At 39.4% G+C, this 26,021-nt stretch overlaps 1 protein-coding gene across 8 annotated transcripts in view; it reads right to left on the reverse strand.

The window, feature by feature from the left end:
- LOC105493844 (anoctamin 4) overlaps positions 1-26,021 on the reverse strand; it is a 380,690-nt gene that overhangs the window by 87,371 nt on the left and 267,298 nt on the right. For all 8 annotated transcript variants that reach the window (XM_011761778.2, XM_071071254.1, XM_011761784.3 and 5 more), the window contains one exon: positions 10,957-11,063. In XM_011761778.2, the coding sequence (XP_011760080.2) occupies positions 10,957-11,063 (107 nt within the window). The remainder of the gene's footprint in view (positions 1-10,956; positions 11,064-26,021) is intronic.

Raw genomic sequence — 26,021 nt, forward strand, 5'->3', positions numbered from 1 at the left:
TTGGTAGTTTGTATTTCTGTGAGGTCAGTTTTGATCTCCCCTTTATCATTTTTTATGGGATTCCTCTCTCTTTTCTTCTTTATTAGTCTAGCTAGCAGTATTTGTTATTTTTTTCAAAAAAACCAGTTCCTGGTTTTGGAAGGTTTTTGTGTCTCTATGTCCTTCAATTCTGTTCTGATCTTAGTTGTTTCTTGTCTTCTGCTAGCTTTTGGATTAGTTTGCTCTTGCCTCTTTAGCTCTTTTAATTGTGATGTTAGTGTATCAGTTTGAGATCTTTCTAGCTTTCTGATGTGGGCAATTTAGTGCTATAAATTCCCCTCTTAAAACTGCTTTAGTTGTGTCCCAGAGATTCCAGTATGTTGTCTCTTTGTTCTCATTGGTTTCAAAGAACTTCTTTATTTCTGCCTTAATTTCATTATTTACCCAGGAGTCATTTAGGAGCGAACTATTCAATTTCCATGTAATTGTGTGGTTTTAAATGAGTTTCTTAATCCTGAGTTCTAATTTGATTGCACTGTAGTCTGAAAGACTGTTTGTTATGATTTCAGGTTTTTTTTGCATTTGCTGAGGAGTGTTTTACTTCCAATTATGTGGTCAATTTTAAAATAAGTGCCATGTAGCACTGAGAATGTATATTATATTGATTTGGGGTGGAGAGTTCTGTAGATGTCTATTAGGTCCACTTGATCCAGAGCTGAGTTCAAGTCCTGAATATCCTTGTTAATTTTCTGCCTGGTTGATCTGTCTAATATTGACAGTGGGGTGTTAAAGTCTCCCACTATTATTGTATGGGAGTCTAAGTCTCTTTGTAGGTCTCTAAGAACTTGTTTTATGAATCTGGGTGCTCCTGTATTGGGTGCATATAAGTTTAGATAGTTAACTCTTTTTTGTTTTGTTTTGTTTTGTTTTGAGATGGAGACTTGCTCTTTCGCCAGGCTGGAGTTCAGTGGCATGATCTAGGCTCACTGCAATCTCTGTCTCCCAGGTTCAAGCAATTCTCCTGCCTCAGTCTCCCGAGTAGCTGGGATTACAGGCACGTGCCATCATGCCTAGCTAATTTTTGTATTTTTAGTAGAGATGGGGTTTCACCATGTTGGCCAGGATGGTCTTGATTTCCTGACCTCGTGATTCACCTGCCTCATCCTCCCGAAGTGCTGGGATTATAGGTGTGAGCCACCGTGCCCAGCCAATAGTTAGTTCTTCTTGTTGAATTGTTCTCTTTACCATTATTTAATTATCTTCTGTCTTTTTTGAACTTCATTGGTTTAAAGTCTGTTTTGTCAGAGATGAGGTTTGCAACCCCTGCTTTTTTTTTTTTTTTTTTTTGCTTTCCATTTGCTTGGTAAAATTTCCTCCATCCTTTATTTTGAGCCTATGTGGGTCTTTGTACTTGAGATGGGGCTCCTGAATACAGCACACCAAAGGGTCTTGACTCTTTATCCAATTTCCCAGTTTGTGTCTTTTAATTGGGGCATTTTGCCCATTTACATTTAGGCTTAGTATTGTTATGTGTGAACTCGATCCTGTCATCATGACACTACCTGGTTATTTTGCACACTAGTTGATGCAGTTTCTTCATAGTGTCATTGGTCTTTATATTTTGGTGTATTTTTGCAGTGGCTAGTACCAGTTTTTCCTTTGCATATTTAGTGCTTCTTTCAGGAGTTCTTGCAAGGCCAGCGTGGGGGTAACAAACCCTCAGCATTTGCTTTTCTGGAAAGGATTTTATTTCTTCTTCACTTATGACACTTAGTTTGGCTGGATATAAAATTCTGGGTTGAAAATTATTTTCTTTAAGAATGTTGAATACTGGCTCCCAATCTCTTCTGGCCTGTAGAGTTTCTGCTGAGAGGTCCACTGTTAGTCTGATGGGCTTTTCTTTGTAGGTGACCTGACCTTTCTCTCTGGCTGCCCTTAACATGTTTTCCTTAATTTTGGCCTTGGAAAATCTGATGATTATGTTTCTTGGGGTTGATCTTGTGGAGTACCTTAGTGGTGTTCTCTGTATTTCCTGGATTTGCATGTTGGCCTGTTAGGTTAGGGAAGTTCTCCTGGATAATATCCTGAAGTTTGTTTTCCAGTTCGTTTCCATTCTTGATGTCTGCTTCAGGTGGTACTCCAGTTAATCGTAGGTTTGGTCTTCTTATGAAGTCCCATATTTCTTGGAGGTTTTGTTTGTTCCTTTTTATTCTTTTTTCTCTAATCTTGTGTGCATGCTTTATTTCAGTGAGGTGGTCTTCAAACTCTGATATCCTTTCTTCCTCTTGGTCAGTTCAGCCATTGATACTTGCGTATGCTTCACAAAGTTCTTGTACTGTGTTTTTCAGCTCCATCAGGTCATTTATGTTCCTCTCTAAACTCTCTCTAGTTAGCAGTTCCTGTAACCTTTTTTTCAAGGTTCTTAGCTTCTTTGCATTGGGTTAGAACGTGCTCCTTTAGCTCAGTAGAGTTTTTTATTACCCATGTTCTGAAGCGTACTTCTGTCAGTTTGTCTGTCTCATCTTCCATCCAGTTCTGTGCCCTTGCCAGAGAGTCATTGCAATCACTTGGAGGGGAAGAGGAACTCTGTCCTTTTGGGTTTTCAGCGTATTTTCATTGATTCTTTCTCATCTTTGTAAGTTTGTCTAGTTTTGATCTTGGAGGCTGCTGACTATTAGATGGGGTTTTTGTGAGGACTTCTTTTGTTATTGGTGCTGTTGTTGTTGCTTTCTGTTTGTTTTCTTTCACTGGTCAGGTCCCTCCTCTGTAGGGCTGCTGTGGTTTGCCAGGGGTTCACTTTATAGCCTATTTATCTGGTTCACTCCTGCACTTGGAGATGTCACTCAAGGAGGCCGGAGAACAGCAAAGATGGGTGCCTGCTCCTTCTTCTGGGATCTCTGACCTGGGGGGCTCCAACCTGATGCCAGTAGGATCACTCCTGTACAGGGTGTCTGACAACCCTGTTGGAAGGTCTCACCCATTTTGGTGGCAAGGGAAATGGGACCCATTTAACGAAACATTTTGACTGTCCCTTGGTGGAGGCAGTGTGCCTTGCTGGGGGGCAATCTTGGCTAAGTCTGCTGGTCTGCAGAGACTGTGGCCACTCCTCTTGCTACGGGCTCACGCCCAGGGAGATCCAGGTTCTGTCCCTGAGCCTCTGGCTGGAGTTGTTGGAGTTCCTGTAGGGAAGCCCCACCCTACGTGAAGTGAGGAAGGATATGTCAGGGTCAGGCCTGAAGAGGCACTCTGGTTGCAGTCTGCCACAGCCAGTGTGTTGAGCTGTGGCGGACCACTCGGGGAGCAAGCCATCCAGCCTCCCTGGTTCTAGCAGGGGAAAAGCATGTCCTGGAGCTATAGAGATGGCTGCCACCCTTTCCCCACACAGACAGCTTAGTGTATTAGGCAGTTATGAGTCCCAGTGCTGGCTGCTGCCCCTCCCCCAAGGAGCTCAAATGGCTTAGGCAGCAGCAGCTGTGGTGCTGGTCACCCCTCCTTCCAGGAGCTCAGCAAGGTTAGGCAGATTCCAGCTGAGAGGCTGTTGAGAATCTTTGCGGCTCCAGGGTTGGCATTCTAGGTCCCAGTGGCGTGGGTGGCTGAGTGGGATCTTCCAATTCATGGGTTGCACAGTTCCGTGGAATAAAGCACAGTTTCCCCCGCTGAGTAGCACACTCACTCACTGCCTCCCTTGGCTGGGGGATGGGGGCTCCCCTGCCCCGTGTGGCTCTCAGGTGGGCCGCTGCACCACACTGCTCTTCCTTCCCCTCTGTGGATCAAGTTCAGCCACCTAGTCAGTTCTGATGAGAGAACCTGGATACCTTGGTTGCCAATGAAGGATTCACACACTAATGATGGTTCTTTTTGATGGAAACCTCTGATCAGTTCTGTTTCTAGTCAGCCATCTTGGCCCCATCCTTCTTTTCATTCTCTTGAAAACATCATTTGAAAAGGGAAGTTTTAATTTTGAAGTCTAGGTTATCCATTTTTTTCTTCTTTTATGAATTGTGCTTTTACTGTCATTTAAGAAATCCTTGACTAACCCAAGATAACAAAGATTTTCTATTTTCTCCTAAAATTTTTATGGTTTTAAATTTTACACTTTGAACTCAAATAATCCATTTGAGTTAACTTTTGTATATGAGTTTTCCCAAATTCATTTTTTGCACATGGGTTTGAATTGTTTCCGTATCACACGTTGAAAAGTCAATTCTTTACCCATTGAATTGACTTTGACCCTTTGTCTCAAGTCAAAGACTTGACTTTTTGTTCTTTTTCAGAGTTGTTTTGGCTATTCTAGGTCCTTTCACATCCCTATAAATTTTTTAATTCATTTGTCAATTTTCACATATGCACACATAAAACACCCTCCGGGAGTTTGACTGGATTGCACTGAATCTACAGATCAATTTGTTAAGACTGACGTCTTAACAATATTGAGTCTTCTGACTAATAAACATGGTATATCTTTCCATTTATTAGGTCTTCTTAAATTTATCTCAGCAATGTTTTGTAGTTTTCAGTGTACAATTCTTACGTATCTTTTGTTTGATTTATCCTTAAGTATTTAGTATTTCATATTTGGGGGCTAATTATAAGTGATTTGGTTTTTAAAATCTCAATTTCTCACTGTTTGTTGCAGATTGACAGATATACAGTTGAGTTTTTATATCAATCTCATTTTTTGCAACCTAGCTACATTCACTTATTAGTTCCTTTTTATAGATTCCATTGTGAGTTTCTTTATAGATGATCATGTCGTCTGATTATAAGGACAGTTTTAACTCTTTTTATATTATTCCACCGGATAGTAAAATGAATACAAGTGGTAAGTGCAAACACACTTGTCCCATTCATTATCTTAGGAGGAAAACATTCCGTCTTTTATCATTAAGTGTAATTTGAACTACAATCATTTCATAGAGGTATTTTATGAGGTTGAGGAAGATAATTTCTATTAGTAGTTTGCTGAGTTTTTATCTGTAATGGATGTTGAACTTTGTGAAATGCTTTTCCCATGTTCATAAATATGATCATATGGTTTTTCTTTTTTAGTTTGCTACTATGGTGAATTATATTGATTGATTTTCATATACTAAGCCAACCTTGTAGTCCAGGATAAATCCTACTTGGTCATGATGTATTATCCTTGTTATACATTGTTAAACTTTACTTGCTAAATTTTCTCTGTTTCCAGGAGGAAAGACTTTTCTGAGTATTCTCCTCATTGCTCTGTGAATTATGAGGTGTTCCAGTCTTGCTGGAAATTCTTTTGGATGATTCTTTCTCTGGCCTTGGGTATTCTCCTGACATGTATGCATTGATCAGCACTTGCTGAATACTTGAGGGAGACCTCTGCAGATCTTCGAGGTTCGAGCTCTGTGCAGTTCTTTGCTTTCTGGTACTTCTTTCTGTGAACTCTAGTTGCCTTTGTTTTCCAACTTCTAGCAACAACTTCTCAACTTAGAGTCTTTCAGGTCTGCCTACATTCTCGCTTTTCATGGTGTTGTCTAGAAACTATGTCAAGATGGTAAGATGGGGCCCAGCAGGGCTCATTTCATTTGTTTTCTGTCTCTCAGAGGTCCTTGTTTTGGGTCGCCCAAATATTTGGTGTCTTGAAAATAGTTGTTTCATACATTTTGTCTGTTTTTTCTTTTGTGATTGTTTCCCATGGGAGAGTAAATCTTGTGCCTGTCGCTCCATCTTGGCCAGAAGTGGAAGTTTAACGTGTTGATCTTTAAAGCTCCTTTCAGATCAGGAATTATGCTACTTCCTAAAATGCACCTCAAAGAAGATGATCATAATGATGTTTCTCAAGTGGCTTGAGAGGAATGCTACCTATGCTTTAGATCCTTACCAGAATCTAGAAGTTTAGCCTAACTGGAAAATGGCACATGCACTGATTCACTTTTCATTGATGGAGGATCAATCAATATGTGGATGATTTTAATCATAGTAACACATTAATATGTTTTAAGATGCTCGACATTAATACTAAATATCCAAGAAAAGCATTTGAAATACAAATATCACAAGGCCTTATAGTTTGTCTAACATATCAGAGGCCCCAATAAATACCTTTGTAATGAATGATTACATAGAAAGCTTTGATTCTCTGGAGTCTCTATTGAGAATTCCACATATCTCATCAATAACTTTCAAACATCCCAGATATTAGAAAAAATAGGATTCACAGGGACCTAATAAGAGACTCGCATGATAACTTTTTTTTTTTTTTGAGACAGAGTCTCACTCTGTTGCCCAGGCTGGAGTGCAGTGGTACGATCTCGGCTCACTGCAACCTCTGCCTCCAGGGTTCAAGCAATTCTCATGCCTCAGCTTCCCAAGTAGCTGGGATTACAGGTGCATGCCACCATGCTCAGCTAATTTTTCTATTTTTAGTAGAGATGGAGTTTTACCACATTGGTCAGGCTGATCTCAAACTCCTGACCTCAAGTGATCCACCTGCCTTGGCCTCCCACAGTGCTGGGATTACAGGCATAAGCCACCGTGCCTGGCCTCGGATGATAACTTTTATAAGTTTATCATAATTTATCAAAGTCCTGCAAAGTGAGAAAGTAGCAATATTTGAAGTATTTTTCACTTTACTAATTTCTCCTCTAAGCACCAAATTCAAAAATATGAATCAATTTCAAGATTTATTGTAGGCACCCATATTGTTAAATAAATCTTTGTTGAGCTATTATACTGCTTTATTTTGAAAGTGGGTTTTACCAGGTTTGATTTTTACAGTTGTAATAAATTCAGAGTGAAGTTGAAAAACTTACATAGTGGCAGTTTACATTCCACTAAAATATCCTTATGAATCATATTTACAAATCAGTATTTTCACATTATTTCGAATCGACGTTGGCTTGTGCAAGATGCCACTTTCAGAAAGAGTTTCAGGCAGAAAATAATACTGGATAAACATTAGTTCCATCAAGAAATTAAAATTTCTTCTAACATGTTGTTTCTTTTATTTACAAAACCAAAGATGACAATGAAATATTGAATCTACAGACCATTTGTAGCTTTACTCCATGTTTTTCAGCATAATGCTTGGTTGTGGGTTAATAACTTACTCTCTGATTGGTTATTTCTAATTAGATATGATTCCAGTTCATCATTACCAATTTTCTTTTATTCTTTCTTTTCCTTTTCTTTGTTGTGGCAGACTCCCACTCTGTTGCCCAGGCTGGAGGGCAGTGGCACAGTCTCAGCTTATTGCAGCCTTGACCTCCCAGGCTCAAGTAATCCCCCATCTCAGTCTCCTGATAGCTGGGACTACAGGTACTCACCACCACACCTGGGTAATTTTTTGTATCTTTTGTAGAGAGGATTATGCTCAGGCTGGTTTCAGACTTTTGGGCTCAAGAAATCCTCCTGCCTCAGCCTCCCAAATTTCTGGGATTCCAGGTGTGAGGCCTATTACCAATTTTCAAAACATGGAGGTCTTTGAATAGAAAACTCCTTATTTCATCAAATGAAAGAAATTTTATAAAGACCCTTTCTGACTAGCAAAATACTACACTTCCTGTGCTTCTTCAGAACATTAAAAAATCACTGTCTCTGTCCTTCTTTTGCTTATAAAAGCAGCACACATTTTGATATGCAAAATTAGGCACAATTTCCATTCAGCATGACTTTATTGAACTCCTACTGTCTGCCAGGCACTGTGCTAGGCAGTGATGATATAAAGATAAATAAGGTAGCTTATTTACAGTTAAGGATCTTATTATCTAGATGAGCAGCATTCAGCTGCAGATTCTCAATACACTAGTGTCTTATAAAGAGTCGTTTTGGGAGGCCAAGGCAGGCGGATCACGAGATCAGGAGTTCAAGATCAGTCTGGCCAACATAGTGAAATCTCGTCTCAACTAAAAATAACAAAAATCAGTCAGGTGTGGTGGCAGGCACCTGTAATCCCAGTTACTCGGGAGGCTAAGGCGGGAGAATCACTTGAACCTGGGAGGCAGAGGTTGCAGTGAGCCGAGATCCCGCCATTGCGCTCCAGCCTGGGTGACAGTGCGAGACTCCATCTCAGAAAAAAAAAAAAGAGTCATGAGGTGTATTGCAAATAATACCATTATTAGTGAAGATGCCATTTGGAGTTATTTGCATTTTATGAAATGATTCAGAACTGCTACTGCAATAATAACTTCACTTTCACTCACTTACTTTCTAGTACGCTTATGGTACGATGTTAACTGAAAAAAGTACGATAAAAAGGATGCATAGCACACCCTAAGTTTGTTTCTAAAAGCTGTATGAATGAATAAGAAATTAAGATAAAAAAGTAACCAAGGTAACATTTAAATTATTCAGTATGCAAATGTTATGAGTGGTTCTCTTTATGTGGTAGATTTTCATAATGTCATTGAATGTAATTCAAGACAACAAAAGAAGAGTTGTATATGACTAACTATCAAACAGACTCCAAAAATAGTTGCCACAGGAATTCAGAAGAGGGAAGAATTCATTCAAGCTGGAATGGTCACGGAAGACTTTACTGAAGGAATGTGTCTCAAGGATGGATGACTAATGCAGAGAAATGGGAATGAGTTTAACTACAATCCATCAAAGTGAAGAAAGACCTAAATCAGGTTCGACTTCACCATACCCCCATACATTGACTCTCACAAAACATAATATTCCATTTGTAATCAGATCTGGACTAGGAAGCTATCTATTTCTCCTTGTTATATTTTAACGTATGCAGCTTGGGATCAAAGTAGGCGGGGTTTTTTTTTTTTTTTTTTTGGCAGTTTCATTATGCTAGTGACTCACACCGAGCTTGCATTCAGCTCAACTCCCAAATCTGTTCCTCTTATGATGTTGAGCAACATTTCTCCCACACTGTACCAAGGTAGTTGTTTTGCTGAATTTGACTGTAAGACTTTACATTAAAAATTATTTTTTAAATTTTTTAGTTATATTAATGTAATATTCTATGTACTTCCTTTTCTATTCAAACAAATGTATATGAATAAAATAAAAATGTGAAAAAATCTCAATCTCATTAATAACGAAATGCATGTTTAAATAACATTTTCATTGAATTAGTAAATATTTTTTAAAAGATTGAAAGAAAAAGAAAATACACATTAGAAATGGTCAGTGCAAAATTATTAAATGTCACCTTGCTGGATTTGGCTGAGTGCCAGCTACTGAGTCTTGTCATTTAATGCAATCTTCTGGTTTCACCCTACCTGAAAGCTTGATGAACAGGTCATCTGGGCTATGCACCAGATATTAACTTATTTCCCCTCAGCTCCAAATGCAACTTCATTGCCTGCTTTGCAATAACGGAGCTGGACTTTGTAACTATTTCTCCTTTGTCAGCTGATTCAACGTTAAGCTTTGCTAGCAAAAGGCACTGGGAGGGACACTGGAGGAGGAAGGGGTTTCTCTTCCTGATACCAGTATGATACCTCAGCAGGCTTCTGCGGCACATACTTCTATAGTGCCCAGCTCCTGCAGTGTGTGGTGGCTGGAAACACATGGTACTCCCCAAAGGCAGATTTTCAGTATCCTCTCAGGAGGCTTCACAGAGTAGTGCGGCTGATGTAGCAACTCCCAAAGAATGACTTCCCTGGAGCCACTCCAGGCAGCTTCCCCTAGTACTCCAGAGGGCAGATTTCTAGAGCCCCCAGCAAACTGCACTGCCATGGCTGTACCTCTTCCAGCAGGATGTGCAGCTTAGCACTGTAGGAAGGATTCTTCTCAGGGGTGGTAGCTGCTCCTAATATCTGCTACTTCTCTATTCTTTAGAGTTATTCTTACCCTTGACTAGCCAACCCTCCATTACTCGAATCCCCTGTCATAGTTAATTACTTATATAAAACTTTCTCTGTTCAATTTACTTGTGCTTTTATCTCCTGATTAGGCCCTGACTGATATAGGTCATTATTAAAACTACTGATAAAAAACTTGCTAGAAAAAGAGATAAGAACAAAGCCACCCAACCCTTCCTGATATATAATAATCTGTTTAATAAGGCAGATTATTAAATGTGTAATATAATATGGACACATTCTCATAAAAATGCCTAAAATATATATGGTGGAGGCTATTCAATGGAGAAGATGACTGAAGAAGCTGCTTATGTGGGACAGCTCATCTCCGTGCTTACAGATCCCTCTGCATGGAACACCCTACCCCTCCATCTTCCCACACTGGTTTCCCAGCATTCAGGTCTCAGTTCAAATTTCAGCTTCTCAGAGATGCTTGCCCTCATCATCAAATCTCAGCCTGAACTAACTCCTACCTTTTACCAGCCTATTTCTGTATCATCATCCAGTTTAATTTCTTTTTCTTTTTTTTTTTTTTTTTTTTTTTGAGACAGAGTCTCGCTCTGTGCCCCAGGCTGGAGTGCAGTGGCGCAATCTTGGCTCATTGCAAGCTCCGCCTCCTGGGTTCAAGCCATTCTCCTGCCTCAGCCTCCTGAGTAACTGGGACTACAGGTGCCCGCCACCGTGCCCGGCTACTTTTTTGTATTTTTAATAGAGACGGGGTTTCACTGTGGTCTCGATCTCCTGACCTTGTGATCCACCCGCCTCGGCCTCCCAAAGTGCTGGGATTACAGGCGTGAGCCACCGCGCCAGGCCCAGTTTAATTTCTTTATGTTAGTTATTGTATTTACTTATTTGTTTATTGTCTGCTTTTAATTTCTTGAACACAAGCTCCAGAACAGAATTATGCTTATCTCCCCAAAATCTAGTTCAGTGCCTGGCACACAACATTTTCTAAAATGAGAGAATTTCTCCATGATCTTAGACAAATGAGACGACATGCTATTTAAAGAAGATATTTAAGGATGCGATGAAGATTTTACACTGTGAATTATTCATCAAAGGATTAGTTAGGGGTTTTATAAGTGACAAGCATTGCTAGAATTGATACAAGCTTAATAAAACCAAGGGAAGAAGTCTGTAATTCCCAAATGCCAAATGTAGTTTGTTATACTAATATACTACTTACCAATCTTATTTTTTCCTTCTTCATATTTTATTCTTTGTAAAATGTGATGCACGATTCTACTTCTTGTGGCATTGTTGAAGAATGTTTCTTTGTTGTGTATGATGAAGCTGCACACATATATTAAAAACACAAGTGGAGAATTAATTGGAGGTGATGGATCTAATTTTTGTTATAATTTGGTGTTGCTCAGATGCAGATGTCTTCAATCAGTCATAGACAGGGTGTGTCTGGAACAGCCTGAGGGAGCCAGAGATCACACCAGGAGAGTAGGCTCACAGGTATGAGTAGTTTTGGTTTTCAGCATCAACATCATTCACGTCAGGAAGGAGCTGGAGCTAAACAAAATTAAGAAACCTAAAAACAAACTTACAGCAAGTCTAGGTCTCATATCTTGTTTTTTCTCAGTAAGGTCATTATATAAATTCAACTAAAAATTCATTTTGTTTTTCTCTCCTCTTCCCTTCTACCTTAGCCTCTCCCATGGCATAATCAATGGATTTTCAGAAATTTTAAGATATAAAACTGGCTTGGGTGGTGGATATAGGAGTTAGGTAATGAGCTGTGGTCTGGCTCACAGGTGAGGTGAGAGGCCAGTCTCTGGAAATCATTTCTATCCTTACCTTTTCCATGTTCTTTCGTGAATGGGATCTTTCCTCTAAAGCACACACTTAAGATTGATTTGTCTCCCAGCAACTGCCCCAGCCAGTCTACTTTGTCAAGGGTGCATGTGCAGGTATGTGTGTGTATGTGTGTGTGTACAAACACACATAAACACACAGCTTTCCAGTAGGTGCTTATACCCTACTAAGAGGTTTTCTAGGTAGCAGAGCTTCCAGAGCTACATAATCCAGCATGAAATTGCCATGTTTCCTCTTGTTAGGATTGCAAAAAATGGTAGAGTATTAGAGACACTGTATCTATGACTCCTTCATAAATTATAAAGTTTATCAACTCAGCAAACTCCTTGGGCACTTCCTAAAAGCTGGACATCATGCAAAGGCATATAAATGTAGGCATTATCCCCAACATTCAGCTCAGAAGTCACCTCCTCCAAAAAGTCTCCCTACCCCTCCAACTGCACTTCTGTCCCCAAAAGCATTCAGTTACTCCTTCCTTTGTGCTACTCTTTATTTTGCAAGCACATCAATTTACTGATCATTCTATATTGTATTTTATTTGTTTTCATTTGTTCATCAAATGTTTACTGAGGACACTCCCTTAAGGTACTAATTACACAATGGTCAACAAAACAAATAAAATCCTTGTCCTTGAGAAGGTTGCAGTCTAGTGGGGAAGTGAGAGCATCAAGGAAATGAATATGAGTGTATGGCAGAGAAAGGCAAGGTCAACCTCCTTCTGCATGCCTTTCCTACCATGTAAGACCATGAGCTCACTCAGGACAAAAGGCTGAATCATAACTTTTGTAGCCCGGGGATCCAGTGAGTGGCTGGTACACAGGTATGTGAGGGTCATGGTAATTTATGATGGGGAATTTGCTATTAAATGTTTTTCTTCAAGGAGATGAATTCTCAGGAGTTGTTCAAATAATGAGAGGAAGAGAAAAAATTGGCCTCGAGAAAGACTGGTCCAAGCATGGGGTTTGGTTTGGAAACAGGGCTGGAAATGTGACTTTGGGATAACAGATAAAGGAGAGAAAGGCCAGGGAATATAGAGACAAAAAGTAAATCATGAGAACTGATTTATTGAAGTATTTTTCTTTCACTTTTACTTCTCTTGGATTCTCTTACCGAATACTGCTCTTAGAGAAAGGTAATTTGACTTGGTGGATGAGCGATAAACGCTGTGTGGGTAAATGAGGATGCTGCAGCATTTATCTGATATTTATCTCTCAGGTTTTCTGAAAACATTTTATAGCATAAAGAGGAAGAGGAGAAAAGCAAGAGTCTCATTGAATGTGTTTCTTTGTATTTTATCCTCCTCTGCTTTTTCACCTGATTTGAGACAGGCCATTACATTTTAATACCAAGTAAAGATGTCATAAAGAAATAGACAACAAATAAAAAAGCCCATTTTGACTCACAATTCTAGATGACAACTGAAAGCTGATAAGCACAACTATGCTTGACAAGAAAATTCAAGGCCAAAAGCCCATGTTCCTCCTCCATTAAATGGTTTTCTGCTTCCTTCTCTTTTTAGAGCATCACATTACATTTTCTGAGCACATGTAACAGTTCTCTACAATTAGCACCACAGACAAGCTTCAAATTTTTGTTTTTCTTTTCCTTACATCTAAGCTGTACCTGGAACCTGGAGGTTCTGTAGAGGAATAAACACACAGGGCACGTGCCAGACACTATTCTAAACAGTCTCAATACATGAACTCATTCAATCCCTATTTCAACCCATAAGGGAAGTACTTATTAGCCACATTTCACAGGTGAAGAATCAGAGAGGTTAAGTGATGCACCCAACGTCACCGAGCTAAATAGGGGCCAAGCCAGCATTTGAACTCAGGCAGTATGGCTCCAAAGGCTGACCCTGTGGCCACTCTGCTTGCTTGCCTGCCTCTGTTTGCCAGCTACTTCCTGAGGCCTGGAGGCTGGGTTTCCTGGAGGTCAGCTGAGAGTTTCTCTGTCCAGATTGCTCGTTTCCATGTTTTTATTCATTTGTTTCTAAATCTCAGCTCAGACTATATCTTCCCCAGAGGCTCTGGCTTGACTTCCATGCCCTCGCTCTGAAATGCAGTGTGGTGCTTGATATGGTTTGGCTGTGTCCCCACACCCATCTTGAATCGTAGTTCCCATAATCCCCATGTGTCATGGGAGGGATCTGGTGGGAGGTAATTGAATCATGGGGGCAGGTTTTTCCAGTGCTGTTCTTGTGATAGTGAGTAAGTCTCATGAGATCTGATGGTGTTATAAAGGCAGTTCCCCTGTACATGATCTCTCTTGCCTGCCACCATGGAAGATGTGCCTTTGCTCCTCCTTCATCTTCCACCATGATTGTGAAGCCTCTGCAGCCACGTGGAACTGTGAGTCCATTAAACTTCCTTTCCTTTATAAATTACCCAGTCTTGAGTGTGTCTTTATTAGCAGCGTGAGAACAACTAATGTGATGCAATAAAAATAGAAGGAAGCAAAGAACCACTGGTGGAGGAGGAGGGACTTTTAGCTCTGGGTACGCTCAACATCATCTCTGATTTATCTCAATACTCTGAAGTCAGACAGACCTCAGCATATACTCCAGTAGTGCCACCTATGATGTGGTTTTAGGGCTATCCTTCAACTTTTCTGGGTCTTGGTTTCCTCATCTGTGAAATGGGGATAACACTGTAATCACCTTCACAGGGCTACTGTAGTAGTGAGATGACAAGTAGTGCCAAGCCCACTGACTGGCACTGAAGATGTTCTCAGAATTAGCTGTCATAAATGCTGTAGTTTCTATTACATTCTATGAAAGCTGTCTGCCCACATGGCCCACTTCCTTGGATGAGCTTCTTGAGGGCAGAAACTGGCCGTGCACATCTCTGCATTTCTAGCACAGGTAAAGGGCTTAGCACATGAGAAACATTTAAAGTTGGATCAGATGAGCTGACCATCTGAAGAACACTAGCTAACACTGGCAACTGATATAGTTTGGATGTTTGTCCCCTCCAAAACTAATTTTGAAATGGAATCCCCAGTGTTAGAGGTGGGGTCTGGTGGGAGGTGTTTGATTCATGGGGGTGGATCTCTCATGAATGTCTTGGTGTCACCCCCATGGCAATGAGTGATTCTCACTCTGGTAGTTTATGTAAGAGCTGGTTGTTTAAAAGAGTGTGGCTCCCCACTTCCCCTCTGCCCCACCTTGCCCTTGTTCCCACTCTTGCCATCTGACACGCTTGCTCCCTCTTTACCTTCCATCACGATTGGAAGCTTCCTAAGTTCTCCCCAAGAGCAGATTCTGGTGCTATGCTTCCTGTACAGGCTTATATAACTATGGCCAAAATAGACCTCCCTTCTTTATAAACTACCCAGTCTCAGGTATTCCTTTATAGCAATGCAAATGGCCTAACACAGGGGCTATAAGACTATATCTCATCTTCTTATAACCTTGGTCTCTGCTCTTGCTCTTGCCATGTCTTCTAGCTATCAGCTGAACTACCACCTTCACACTGCATATCTAAGGATCTTCCTGTGGGGTGTGGAGCACTTTCATTTTGTGGGTCACTCTCAAACTGGAGGATTATGAGAAGGAACAGTGACGATTTCCCATATCATGGTTCTCACACTTAGCCACAGCTTTCTCCAAATGAAGTCTCTCTCTCATACACACACATATCCCCCACCCCCTCATGTACACAATGTAAGCTAAGCAACTCTGGCAAATACGAGACGTGGGGCTCAATCTCTGAGCAGGACTTCATATTAGCTTGGAAACTCATATCCACTCCCATGCATTGCTGGGGGGATAGCAAACATACAAACTCTTTACGGCCATTTGGTCAGGTCTGTCAAAACTACGTATATATCTTCACTACATACCATCTAATCTAGGGATTCCTTTTTTTTAGAAATGTGTTCTACAAATATACTTACCCATGTGCAAAGTGACAGATGTACAACAATGTTCATTATGGCATGGGTTATAATAGCAAAAGCCTGGAAATAACCTAAATAATTAATCAGTGGGGGATAGGATAAGAAAATTATGGTGCAACTCTACAGTGGAATATTCTGCACCTGTAAATAGATTAAGGGCCCTTGGTGTAAATCTAAAAAAAAATCTCTAAGACAGGACAGGGAGAAAAGGTTCAAAACAGTCACACAGCTATTTGTGTCAGAGGAAAATGTGCACATGTTAGGAAGTACATGCAAATGAATATGTTGATAGACATATTTGCTTGTGCATGCACAGAATGACCATGGGAGGACACATACACCTCGGGAAACATTGGTTGCCTCTGGGGAAAACTGGGTGGCTGAATAGGCAGGAGGGAAACTTCATTGTACATACTTAGGAAATTTTTCCCATGTGTAAGTACTATTACACATTAAAAAAACTGCAATTTTTGGCTGGGTGCAGTAGCTCATGCCTGCAATCCCAGCACTTTGGGAGGCAAATGCAAGAGGACCGCTTGAAGCCAGAAGTTCAAGACCAGGGCAACATAGTAAGACATCATCTCTACAAAAAAAAAAAAAAAAATTAGCTGGGTGTGGTGGTGTGAACCTGTAGTCCCAGCTCCTCAGGAGGCTGATGCAGGGCAATCCCTTAGGCCCAGGAGTTAGAGAGCAAAGTGAGCCATGAACACAACACTCCAGCCTGGGTGACAGAGTGAGCCTCTTAAAAAACATTTGAAATATTTTTAAAAAGAAAAATTAAAAGGAAAGCACACTTCTGTTCTAGGTTTGCTCTCACGTTCCCCCTGAAATTCAGTGAGGAGGGGAATAAACTGCTGAAAGGGTGCAGCATCAACTCTGTGATCAAGGCCTATATCCACACATCTCCTTATCCTGCTACTTTGAAAGGCTAATGTAATTTGCCCAAAGACACACAACCAGCAAGTGTCAAGGAGGAATTCAGAAACCATCTGTTTTGCTCCAGATCTTCTCCTGTGTTTGTGAAGGGAACTTCAAAGGGCCCAGGTTGGCCTGCATGCATGTGTGTGTGAAGGGCTTTCTGCATGCCTCCATCGCGCCCTGTGAGGAAGACCTTGCTGGCCTGCTCATGAAGTAATGGGCAGACCAGGGCCTGAACCTCCCACTGACTCCCCGCTAAGCTCAACCTTTCTGCTTTCTGGGGTAGTGAGCAACCTCGTTTTCACCCAGGGTGGTGGAAGATAGAGGTCCCAATATCCCTTTTGCTAGGAAGGGAGAAATGAGAAACAAATATGCCGTGCAATTGGGTTTTAGCTACAGACCTCCTGGAGTTTATGTGCTCTCTGATTGATAGGTTCTTCCTGTGGCAAACTGTCCACAGTAACGTTGTAAACTGCTGTGATACGCTGGGTCATTTAACAAGTAAATATTATGTTTGTTCTGTGCAAAGCAATATGTATTGAGGGTGTGTATAATATGGACATGGGTGTTATATATTTAAATATTTTGAGAGGGGAATGCAAAGGTGAAAAAAACCTAGTTTCCCTCCTCAGAGGAACCTATACTCTTAACAGACAACATGAGAAACACGCAAATATTCAAGGGTGTGAGCTGGGGAAAGGTGCTCATTAATGCTGGATCTAAAATCAGCTTATTATAAAATATGCTAATTTTAAAGTAGGTAACTTTCTTTTTTTCCTAAACTTTCCCCTTAGATCACAGCTTTGAGGATAAGACTATACTTTCTTCACAAATTAATATAACTGAAGGGAACTTTAGATTAATCTAGACTCCAGCACTGTTTAATAGAAATTTCTGAGATCATGAAAATGTTCTTTATCTGTGCTATCCAATATGACACTCATGTAGCTATTGAGCACTTGAACTGTGACTAGTAAAAGTAAGAAAGTGAATTTTAACTTAGTTTAATTTTAATTGATTAAAAATTAAATTTAAATGGCTACTTGTAGCTGGTGGACACTATATGAACAGCACAGATAAACAACGGCCTAAGTCAGGGGCGACACTTTGAGGATGTGGCACACCCACTGCCTCCAGAATGGTATCTTTACCCTGCCTCTCCCCTTGATTACAATAAGCAGGAGAGTAGAGGAGGGTGAGCAGTGCCCTACAGGACTATGTGTAGGTTGCCAGAAGACCTGGTTCAAGCCCTGCTCTTCCACTTTAGCTGTGTGCCCTTGGGGAATCCATTGAATGTCTACGTGTCAGGAAATGAGGGTCACCATGTCTTAGTTGCCCAAGGACAGGGTTAGTCACAAAGCGAGACTATAAAGTATTGAGGTGGGTCATAAAGCCTTGCTGGTAAATAACTGAACTCCCACATTCAACTGCCTGTTTGACATCTTGCTTGATGTCTAAGAAAAATCTCAAACCAAATATCTCCAAAACAGCACTTTTGATCCAGACTCTTATAAAGGAAAAACCTGTTCTTCCCCTAGGCTTTTCTATATTAAAAAAGGGCACTGCTGGGTCGAATGGTAGTTAAGTTTTAAATGCTTGGAGGAGTCGCCAAACTGTTTTATACAATGGCTGAACTACTTTACATTCCCACCAGCAGGGTATGAGAGTTCCCTTTTCTCCAGAGGTACCCTTGAATCTAAAATACAAGTGAAAACACAGAACTGAAGTGCACCCAATTTCACAAGTCACAAACTTGAGATGCATCGTTGACCCTCTCTCTCAAGGCCAAAATCCAATCCATCAAGGTCTCCGGGCTCCTATTCCCAAATATTATCCTGAATCTGACCCTTTCTCACCCTCCTACTTCAAAGTTGTTTCTAGGACTACTACAATAGCCTCCTAACTGTACCATCTAATTTCACTCTCTCTTTTGTCCATCCTCTACACAGCAACCACAATGATTTTTTTTTTAAATGAATAAAATCTTGTGCTTTTCCACTTAAAACTCTGCAATGACTTCACCTTTCCACACAGTCTTTCATGGCTCCTGCCCACACCAATGACCCTATCTCCTCTCTTCTTCCCTTTGCTCACTGTAAACAAGCAACATTGAACTTGTTTTCTGACCCTGAACAAACAAACCCAGACTGTTATTGCCCAGGCTTTTGATCATGCTTTTCTCGGATTCTTGCACAACTTGTTTCTTCCCAACATTTTGGTCTCAAATTAAATGTCACCTCTTCATCATCCTAGCTAAGATAGTCACTCTCCTGCCCCAATAATCTCTCTTTCTCTCTCGCTCTCTCACTCATTCTGTCTCTCTCCTCCATTACCCTGTTTTATTCTCTTATGTTTTACTCTCTAAAATTTTAAAAAATAGAGCTGGGATGAGGTGGGGATGTGTCTACATTTTTGTTGTCTGCCCCTCTCCCCCTGCAGACTGTAAGCTCTGTGAGGGCAGGGCTTGGTCTGTCTCATGCTCTACTCTAGGCCCCAAGGATATAAGTAAATCATGTGATCCCCATAGAGAACCACTGGGTGTTCCAGAAATTGTCAGGTTATATTATAGATAAATTTTAACTTTTTTTTTTCTAATTTGAGGATTCTCAAAATCAGTATCATTTTATGACGATGCTTTGTATGTGGTACTACTTTTGGGGAAATAAAGGCAAGGAATATGGTTTTTCAATTTGTTTTTTTTACATGTATTATGGAATTTCTGAGGTGGGCCAAACAAACAAGTATTCTCAAAGGTATGAAAATCTACGCGGTTAAAAACTTCAGGAGGAAGGGGTATCTTTGTCAAGAAGCACTTAACTACCTACAGATGGTTTTGTACAATTATTTTAGAATTATAGTTACATTATTGACCTCCATGAATCTAAAAATTTAAGGCTTGTGGCAAAGTAGGGAACAGAAATAGATAACCAATCAAGGTGGGTTTTTTGCCCCTGGAGGGAAGGAGCCTGAAGCATGTACCCAGCTGAGTTTCAGATTAATGTGAATGAGTGGCTGCTACAGTCTTCCTGTTGTTCCCCATTTTGAATGGCAGTGCCTACTGTAATTATTCTGCCCCTGTTCCATCACTATGCGTTGGAGTTGTAGGGAGCAGGTAACTTATCTTTTTCATTCACAGGTCTCTGGTTCACAAAGAGTGTACACCTGAGGAGTTGTAGCCAAGGGTTTTCACCCTCAACTCACTTGATGCAGAACATGAGATCCAAGACTTTGAACCTGATGCAACATTGGGATGAGATCCATGGAGATCCTGGGATGGGAATGAGAGTATATGTGGAAAAAATGTGAATAAGTTTCAGCCAGACAGTAGTCTGTGATAGACTGCAAAAAAACAAAACAAAACAAAACAAGCCATGATTCCTCCTATCTATATACACTCCTTTGGGATGTGAATTTCTTGCTCTTTTTATCAAGAGGTAGACTCTACCTCTCTACCTCTTTTATCTGGGCTGGATTTGTGAATGGCTTTAATCTACAGAATACGGCAGAAGTAATTTCCATGATTTTTTGGCATAGGCTCTGCAGCTTCCATTCTTGCCCACTTGGAATGCTGCCCCAAGGCTGCTAAGGTAAAGAAGCCCAAAGGAGCCTCTTTGAAGATGAGCCATATGCAGACAGAAATGCAGCCAAGAGCTGGCAGCATCCCCCAGCTATGTGAGTGACAGAGACCATTTTGGACTGTCCAGCTCATTGAGCAAAGGGACAACTCCAGCCACATGTTGACTCCAGGTGAAAGCAGTGGAAGAATTTCTCAGCTGAATCTAGCACAAATTGCTAAAACAAAAGAATAATAAGCAAATAAAAGGTTTGTTGTTTTAAGTCAGTAAGTTTTGTAGTAGATTGTTATGTAGCAACAGATAACCAACATACCAGTCTTTTCTGATGTTTAAAGTTGTATTATTCCATAATACAACAAGGTTAATGCCTTAAAAATAAATATTTCAGGAAACTTTCTTAATTAGACTTTTAAATAGGTATTTCTTTTTTAACAAGGAGAAGCAAAGGTGATACAGTTAACTGTCACTTATATTATGTCCTCAAATTAATGAAAATCTAAGTAGGAACCAAGCAACCAATTAATTTTTTATGTGACAAGGCCTATTTTGAGAGTTTTCTGGGCCTTAGGCAACTGCAGCACAATATCTAACTTATAATCTTGAGTAGACATTTTATGAGTAAAAAGATGAGAAGATTGTCAGGCCAAATATATAATATTGAAAGTTCTGACTATTTGGTAAAGATTTTAAAGCCTCTTTTTTAGATCAGGGTGACAGGTTACTGAAATGTAAAGGATTGTGAGTCATTTTCCTTATACAAACGGCCATTTCTAATTGTACTTCATGATATCATCTTTGTTATCTAAGTGTTAAATACAAATTAAGAAACACTTGCTCTTGAGCTTCCAAGTAAAGATGGAAAATTAAATATTTGCATACAATTTTTCTGTCTCTCTCAAAATCCCATGAAAATGATAGTAACATGCATAGTTGGGTGTGTATGTTTAAATAACAGTAGGAACTCTCAAAGAACAAAGATAGCACAAAACAACAGCATCAAAATGTTGAAACGTGCCAAGCAGACAAATCTATGTAATAATAGACTTAGAAAACCAGAAAAAACTGAATGCTAAACCAGCTCTGGGGAAAACCCAAGAACAATTGTATTTATACTACGAAATCCCAGAAACTCTTAGAACTGGGGCATGAAGTGACCTACAAAAGGGGGGGTGAAGATTCAGAAAATAACTTGAAGAATTCTCCCAGAGCAAAAATACATAGATTATCAAAAAAAGAGGAAAGTAAGGACATTAGAGGATCAGTCCAGGAAACCCAATAACTGAAAAAATAGGAATTCTAGAAAGACAAAAAAAGGAATAAATCAGCTAAAACATTCAAGAATTGTTCAAGAAAAAATTTCTGAACTGACAGACAAAAGTATACAGGTTGAAAAGGTTCACTGAGCATCCAGTAATATAAATAAACATAGAACCACATCAAGATACATTCCTATGATATTTTAGGATACTGAGGCCAAACAGACAATTATATAAAGTTCCATAGAGGAGAAAGGTTACACACAGAGAATTGGGAATTGGAATGTTTTTGAAGTTATCAGCAGGAATACTGAATATTAATTTTAGAAGTTAAAAGATCAAGAACTTAAAAATCGTGAGGATAACAGATTTTGGTTTTATATAGAATTCTATACCTAGCCCAACTATCATACTGAGTGCAGTATAATGAACATATACCTCATTGCTTGGGCTGTCATAACAAAGTACCATACCCTGAGTGGCTCAAACAACAGAAATTTGTTTTCTCACAGTTCTGGAGGCTGAAAGTCCAAGGTCAAGCTGTCAGCAGAGTTTTTTCTTCTAAATTTTCTCTCCTTGACTTGTAGATAGCTGTTTTCTCTATATGTCTTCACATGATCTTCTATGTGTGTATGTCTGTGTTTTAATTTTCTCTTATGCACCAGTCATAATGGATTAGGGCCCATCCTAATAACTTCATTTTAATATAATTACCTCTTTAAAGACCCTATCACCATATAAGGCCACATTCTGAGATACTGGGGGTTAGGATATTAACATGTGAATTTTAGAAGGTCACAATTTGACCCATAACAGTATGCACGATCACAAAAATAATACCATCCATGTAATCTTATTAGGAAGTCACTAGAGAATGCAAACGAGGGTACAATAAAAAAGTGTAAGAAATGATACACAGGAAACAGAAGATGCCACAAAAGTGAAAGACAAAGAGAATCGTAGGATATTGGTAAAGGAAGATACCAAGATGATAATTTGTAACAGGAGTGGAAGGCAAGAATTCAGATTGGAACTTGTCAAAAGGCTCCAGAGTAATTTTCTCAGGAAGATGAAACTGATTACATATCTGATGCATCTGAACATCTTGAAATTTAGACAATTTAGATAAACTCTGTCAAATAACTGGCAGAATGTAAGATAGAATTAGTAATAAGTACATAGAAAACTTTGAAAATTAAAAAATCAAGAGAATGAGTTACTCTAGTTCAAGCAAAAACAGTGCAAAAAAGGAAACTGATTCATATTGTACTATATGACCTAGCTCTGGGTAGCATTTGTATAGTCATCATGTAAACAGTGATCTACATTATAATAATGTAATTAAATTGTAATATAACTACATTGAAAGGATAAGAATAGCTATCCACCGTAGTAAGAATTGTAGGGAAGAAACAAACAGCAAATTCTTATTCTCTATGGGGGAAGTCAATAGATTCTCCTATAACTGAAAAACATCGAAGTAATAATAAAATAATTTATTTATACATGAGGCATTAATTGCCAAAATAAACAGGCAAAAGAGTCGAAAGGGGCTGCTTCTTGGGAGGGGCAAATATAAAGCGTTGTGGGGCATGGGATTGCTGTTTTTCAAAACAAACCTTGTAGGACTATTTAAAATGTATACATGACTAATTTTAATTTAATTCATAAGGTGGTAGGAAAGGAAGGAAGGAAGGAACCCTTTGGAATAGTATATTTGTCAAAGATAACTAACATTTTTAAAAATTGAATTATTTTCAAAAATAAAACATCCATGTTGAAATAAAGTCAGAATCTTCATAGTGATTCTTATTGCTTTTAGGGCTCAGTATTTTATGCACTAGATGAGACTGACAAATACCAATATTCCAGCTTGAAGGTGGATTTTTATTGAGGGAAGTTGCCTCATAGATAGAATTTACCTTTTGTGAGCCCAAGATTGCAAACATGTGGGCAGCTTGCAATATATTTTTTCAAGAAACTCAAGCTGGGTGTGCTGGCACACACTTTTGTCCTAACTACCTGGGGGGCTGAGGTGGGAGGACTGCTTGAGCCCAGGAGTTCAAGGCTGCAGTAAGCTATGACCACGCAGTTGTGCTCCAGCCTGAGTGACAGAGCAAGACCTTACCTCTAAATGAAACAAAAACAAAACTCTGAGTCCTGGAAAAACAAAACTTTTTCCCTCCCAAATAATATGGCTAGGTTATATCTTACTGGTTGGAGTGACAACATCTTGAAGGAATACAGTAATATCTACTTTGTTGGTTAAAGAAAAAACAAACCTGGGTTAGAATCTTGGTTCTGCCAAGAACTAACTATTTGAATTTAGAAAAGTAACATATCTAAGCTTTAGGATTCTTATCTTTCAAATGGGGACAACCATAACACCCACTTCAGAGGATGTTTGAGGATTAAGAGACACTGCATGCAGTGTGGTTATAAACATACACATCATGCTCATAAATGGCAGTTCCATGATTCTTATTATTATCTACTTGTCACTTAAAACAAATTCATTTTTGTTTTTTTTGAGATGGAGTCTTACTCTGTCCCCCAGGCTGGAGTGCAGTGTCACAATCTCAGATCACTGCAACCTCTGCCTTTTGGGTTTAAGCAATTCTCCTGCTTCAGTCTCCCAAGTAGCCAGGTCTACAGGCGCACGCCACCACACTCAGCTAATTTTTGTATTTTTAGTAGAGACAGGCTTTTGCCATCTTGGCCAGGCTGCTCTCGAACTCTTGACCTCAAGTGATCCACCCACCTTGGCCTCCTAAAGTGCTGGGATTACAGTCATGAGCCATGGTACCTGGCCCACTATTTGTCACTTTTTATAAGATTACTGACTCTCATAGTTCAAAAAGGCCCCCAGTGTGTAAGTTTCTGCTGTTTTGAAATAAGATCTTGTGAACATCTTTTTCTTTTAATCAAATATGTTTAAACATACAAAAATGCGCTGGTGAATGATATCAAACACCCATATACCCCCTAACAAATTTAAGAATCAAAAGTTTGCAAATACAATTGAAGTTTCTCTGTGTCCTCCCTTTTAATTGCATTCCCCTCCCCTAGAGGTAATCGCTATCTGGAATGTTTTATAATCCACAACATGCAGGTATTCCTAAAAATACAGTATTGCATATTTTAGAACTTCACAGAAATGGTATCATGCTATAATTATTCTTCTGCAAGTTGTTTTGCTTGCTCAGCATTGAGGTTCATTGATGTTCATACAAGGCACTCTAGTCCATCATGTTCTCTGCTGCTCAGAAGTCTACTGTATGGGACACTACAGTTTACTGGCTCATTGTCTTGCTAGTGGATACTCAGTCTATTTATAAAGTTTTATTACTATAAACAATGCTCTAATGAACATTCTGTAAAATGCACATGTGCAAGTGCTTTGAGGAAGTACATATTTTAGAAAGAGCATCGCTAGGTCAAACGGTACACGTCCAGTAGGACAGGTCTTAAGAAAGAAGCAATAGTCAAATTTCTTATTCACCCATGTGTCACAACATCCTAATAAGACAAAATGGTGAGGTGTGTTGCAATTAATTTGACAGTAATGATGATTAGAATGCCAAAATTTGGGAATGATTAAAAAATAAATTAGAATGGATTTAAGGTACCTTTACAATACGATCATTTTACTACCAGGTATTCTATCATGCTTTCTGCAGGAACAGGAAAACATGAGGGAGCATATTGCATAAGTAAACATTACCATGTATCACAGTAGAAAAAAGGCTGGGGAATAGCCTTTTTCTTTTTATTTATTGGTTGCATCAATAAATATTTTAAAAAGAGTCAGTTATCTAACAAAATTGAGCCAGAGGTTGAAAACCTATTGGTAAGACAGAGTAGGCCAAACAGTACCTTTGATATTGGCTAGGTATACACAACCAAGAGAAATGGAGAGGTGGAGAGCAATCTGGATAATTCTGGAAGACAAGGAGGAGGCAGGAAGAGGAAACGATGGGGAAAAGAAAGGAGAAATGATGCTACAGAAAAGAGGAGAAAAAGTAATATCCTAGAATTGGGAAAACTTCCCACCAATCTTAAACTATCTATCTTTAAGACTGGGCCATGAACATCAGCATTTATAGAATTCACATATACTAAAATCATCTATTTATATATAAGGTGCCACCAACATTATCAACAAAAATAAAATACCTTTATCAAACATATACCATAAGCACTGATATACTGTATTGTTAATTTCACAATATTATATGGGTATTTTTATTATTTCCAATTTACAGATGAAGAGGTTGAAGCTCAGAATCACATGCCTTACAAGTTACAGAGCTGGGATTGGGCACCCAGGCCCTCTGTGTTTCCAGCCAGAGCTTGAGTGAGCTCAACCATTATATCCTTAAGGTCAGAAAATGATTCGTTCATCTTTGTCCAGCTCTATACAGTGCTTGTCACAGAACTGGTACTTGATGCAGACTGAACTGAAATAGACACTCAAAAATGAAAACAATGCGATATTCAAATTTATTAGAGATTAGTTTTATTCGCTATTCAAAAGTGAGCCGGAATAAAGAGGAAATCATTTTTTTTTTAAATCTGTAAAACAAGTTTGGAAATGTTTCCTAATTAATCCTCAGACCAGAAAAATCCAATTTAGAATAAGCTAAGCTCTCAGCTTTCCACTAATTAGGGCACTACTGTAATTCAGTCAATAGTAAGGTTTTGCTTGAATTACCTAGGCAGTTGTCCCTGCATAAGTGTATTATTCAGTGACTCACCCGTGGCTACCATCTTAG

This window comes from Macaca nemestrina, chromosome 10, assembly GCF_043159975.1.
Source record: "Macaca nemestrina isolate mMacNem1 chromosome 10, mMacNem.hap1, whole genome shotgun sequence".
Taxonomy (NCBI): Eukaryota; Metazoa; Chordata; class Mammalia; order Primates; family Cercopithecidae; genus Macaca; species Macaca nemestrina.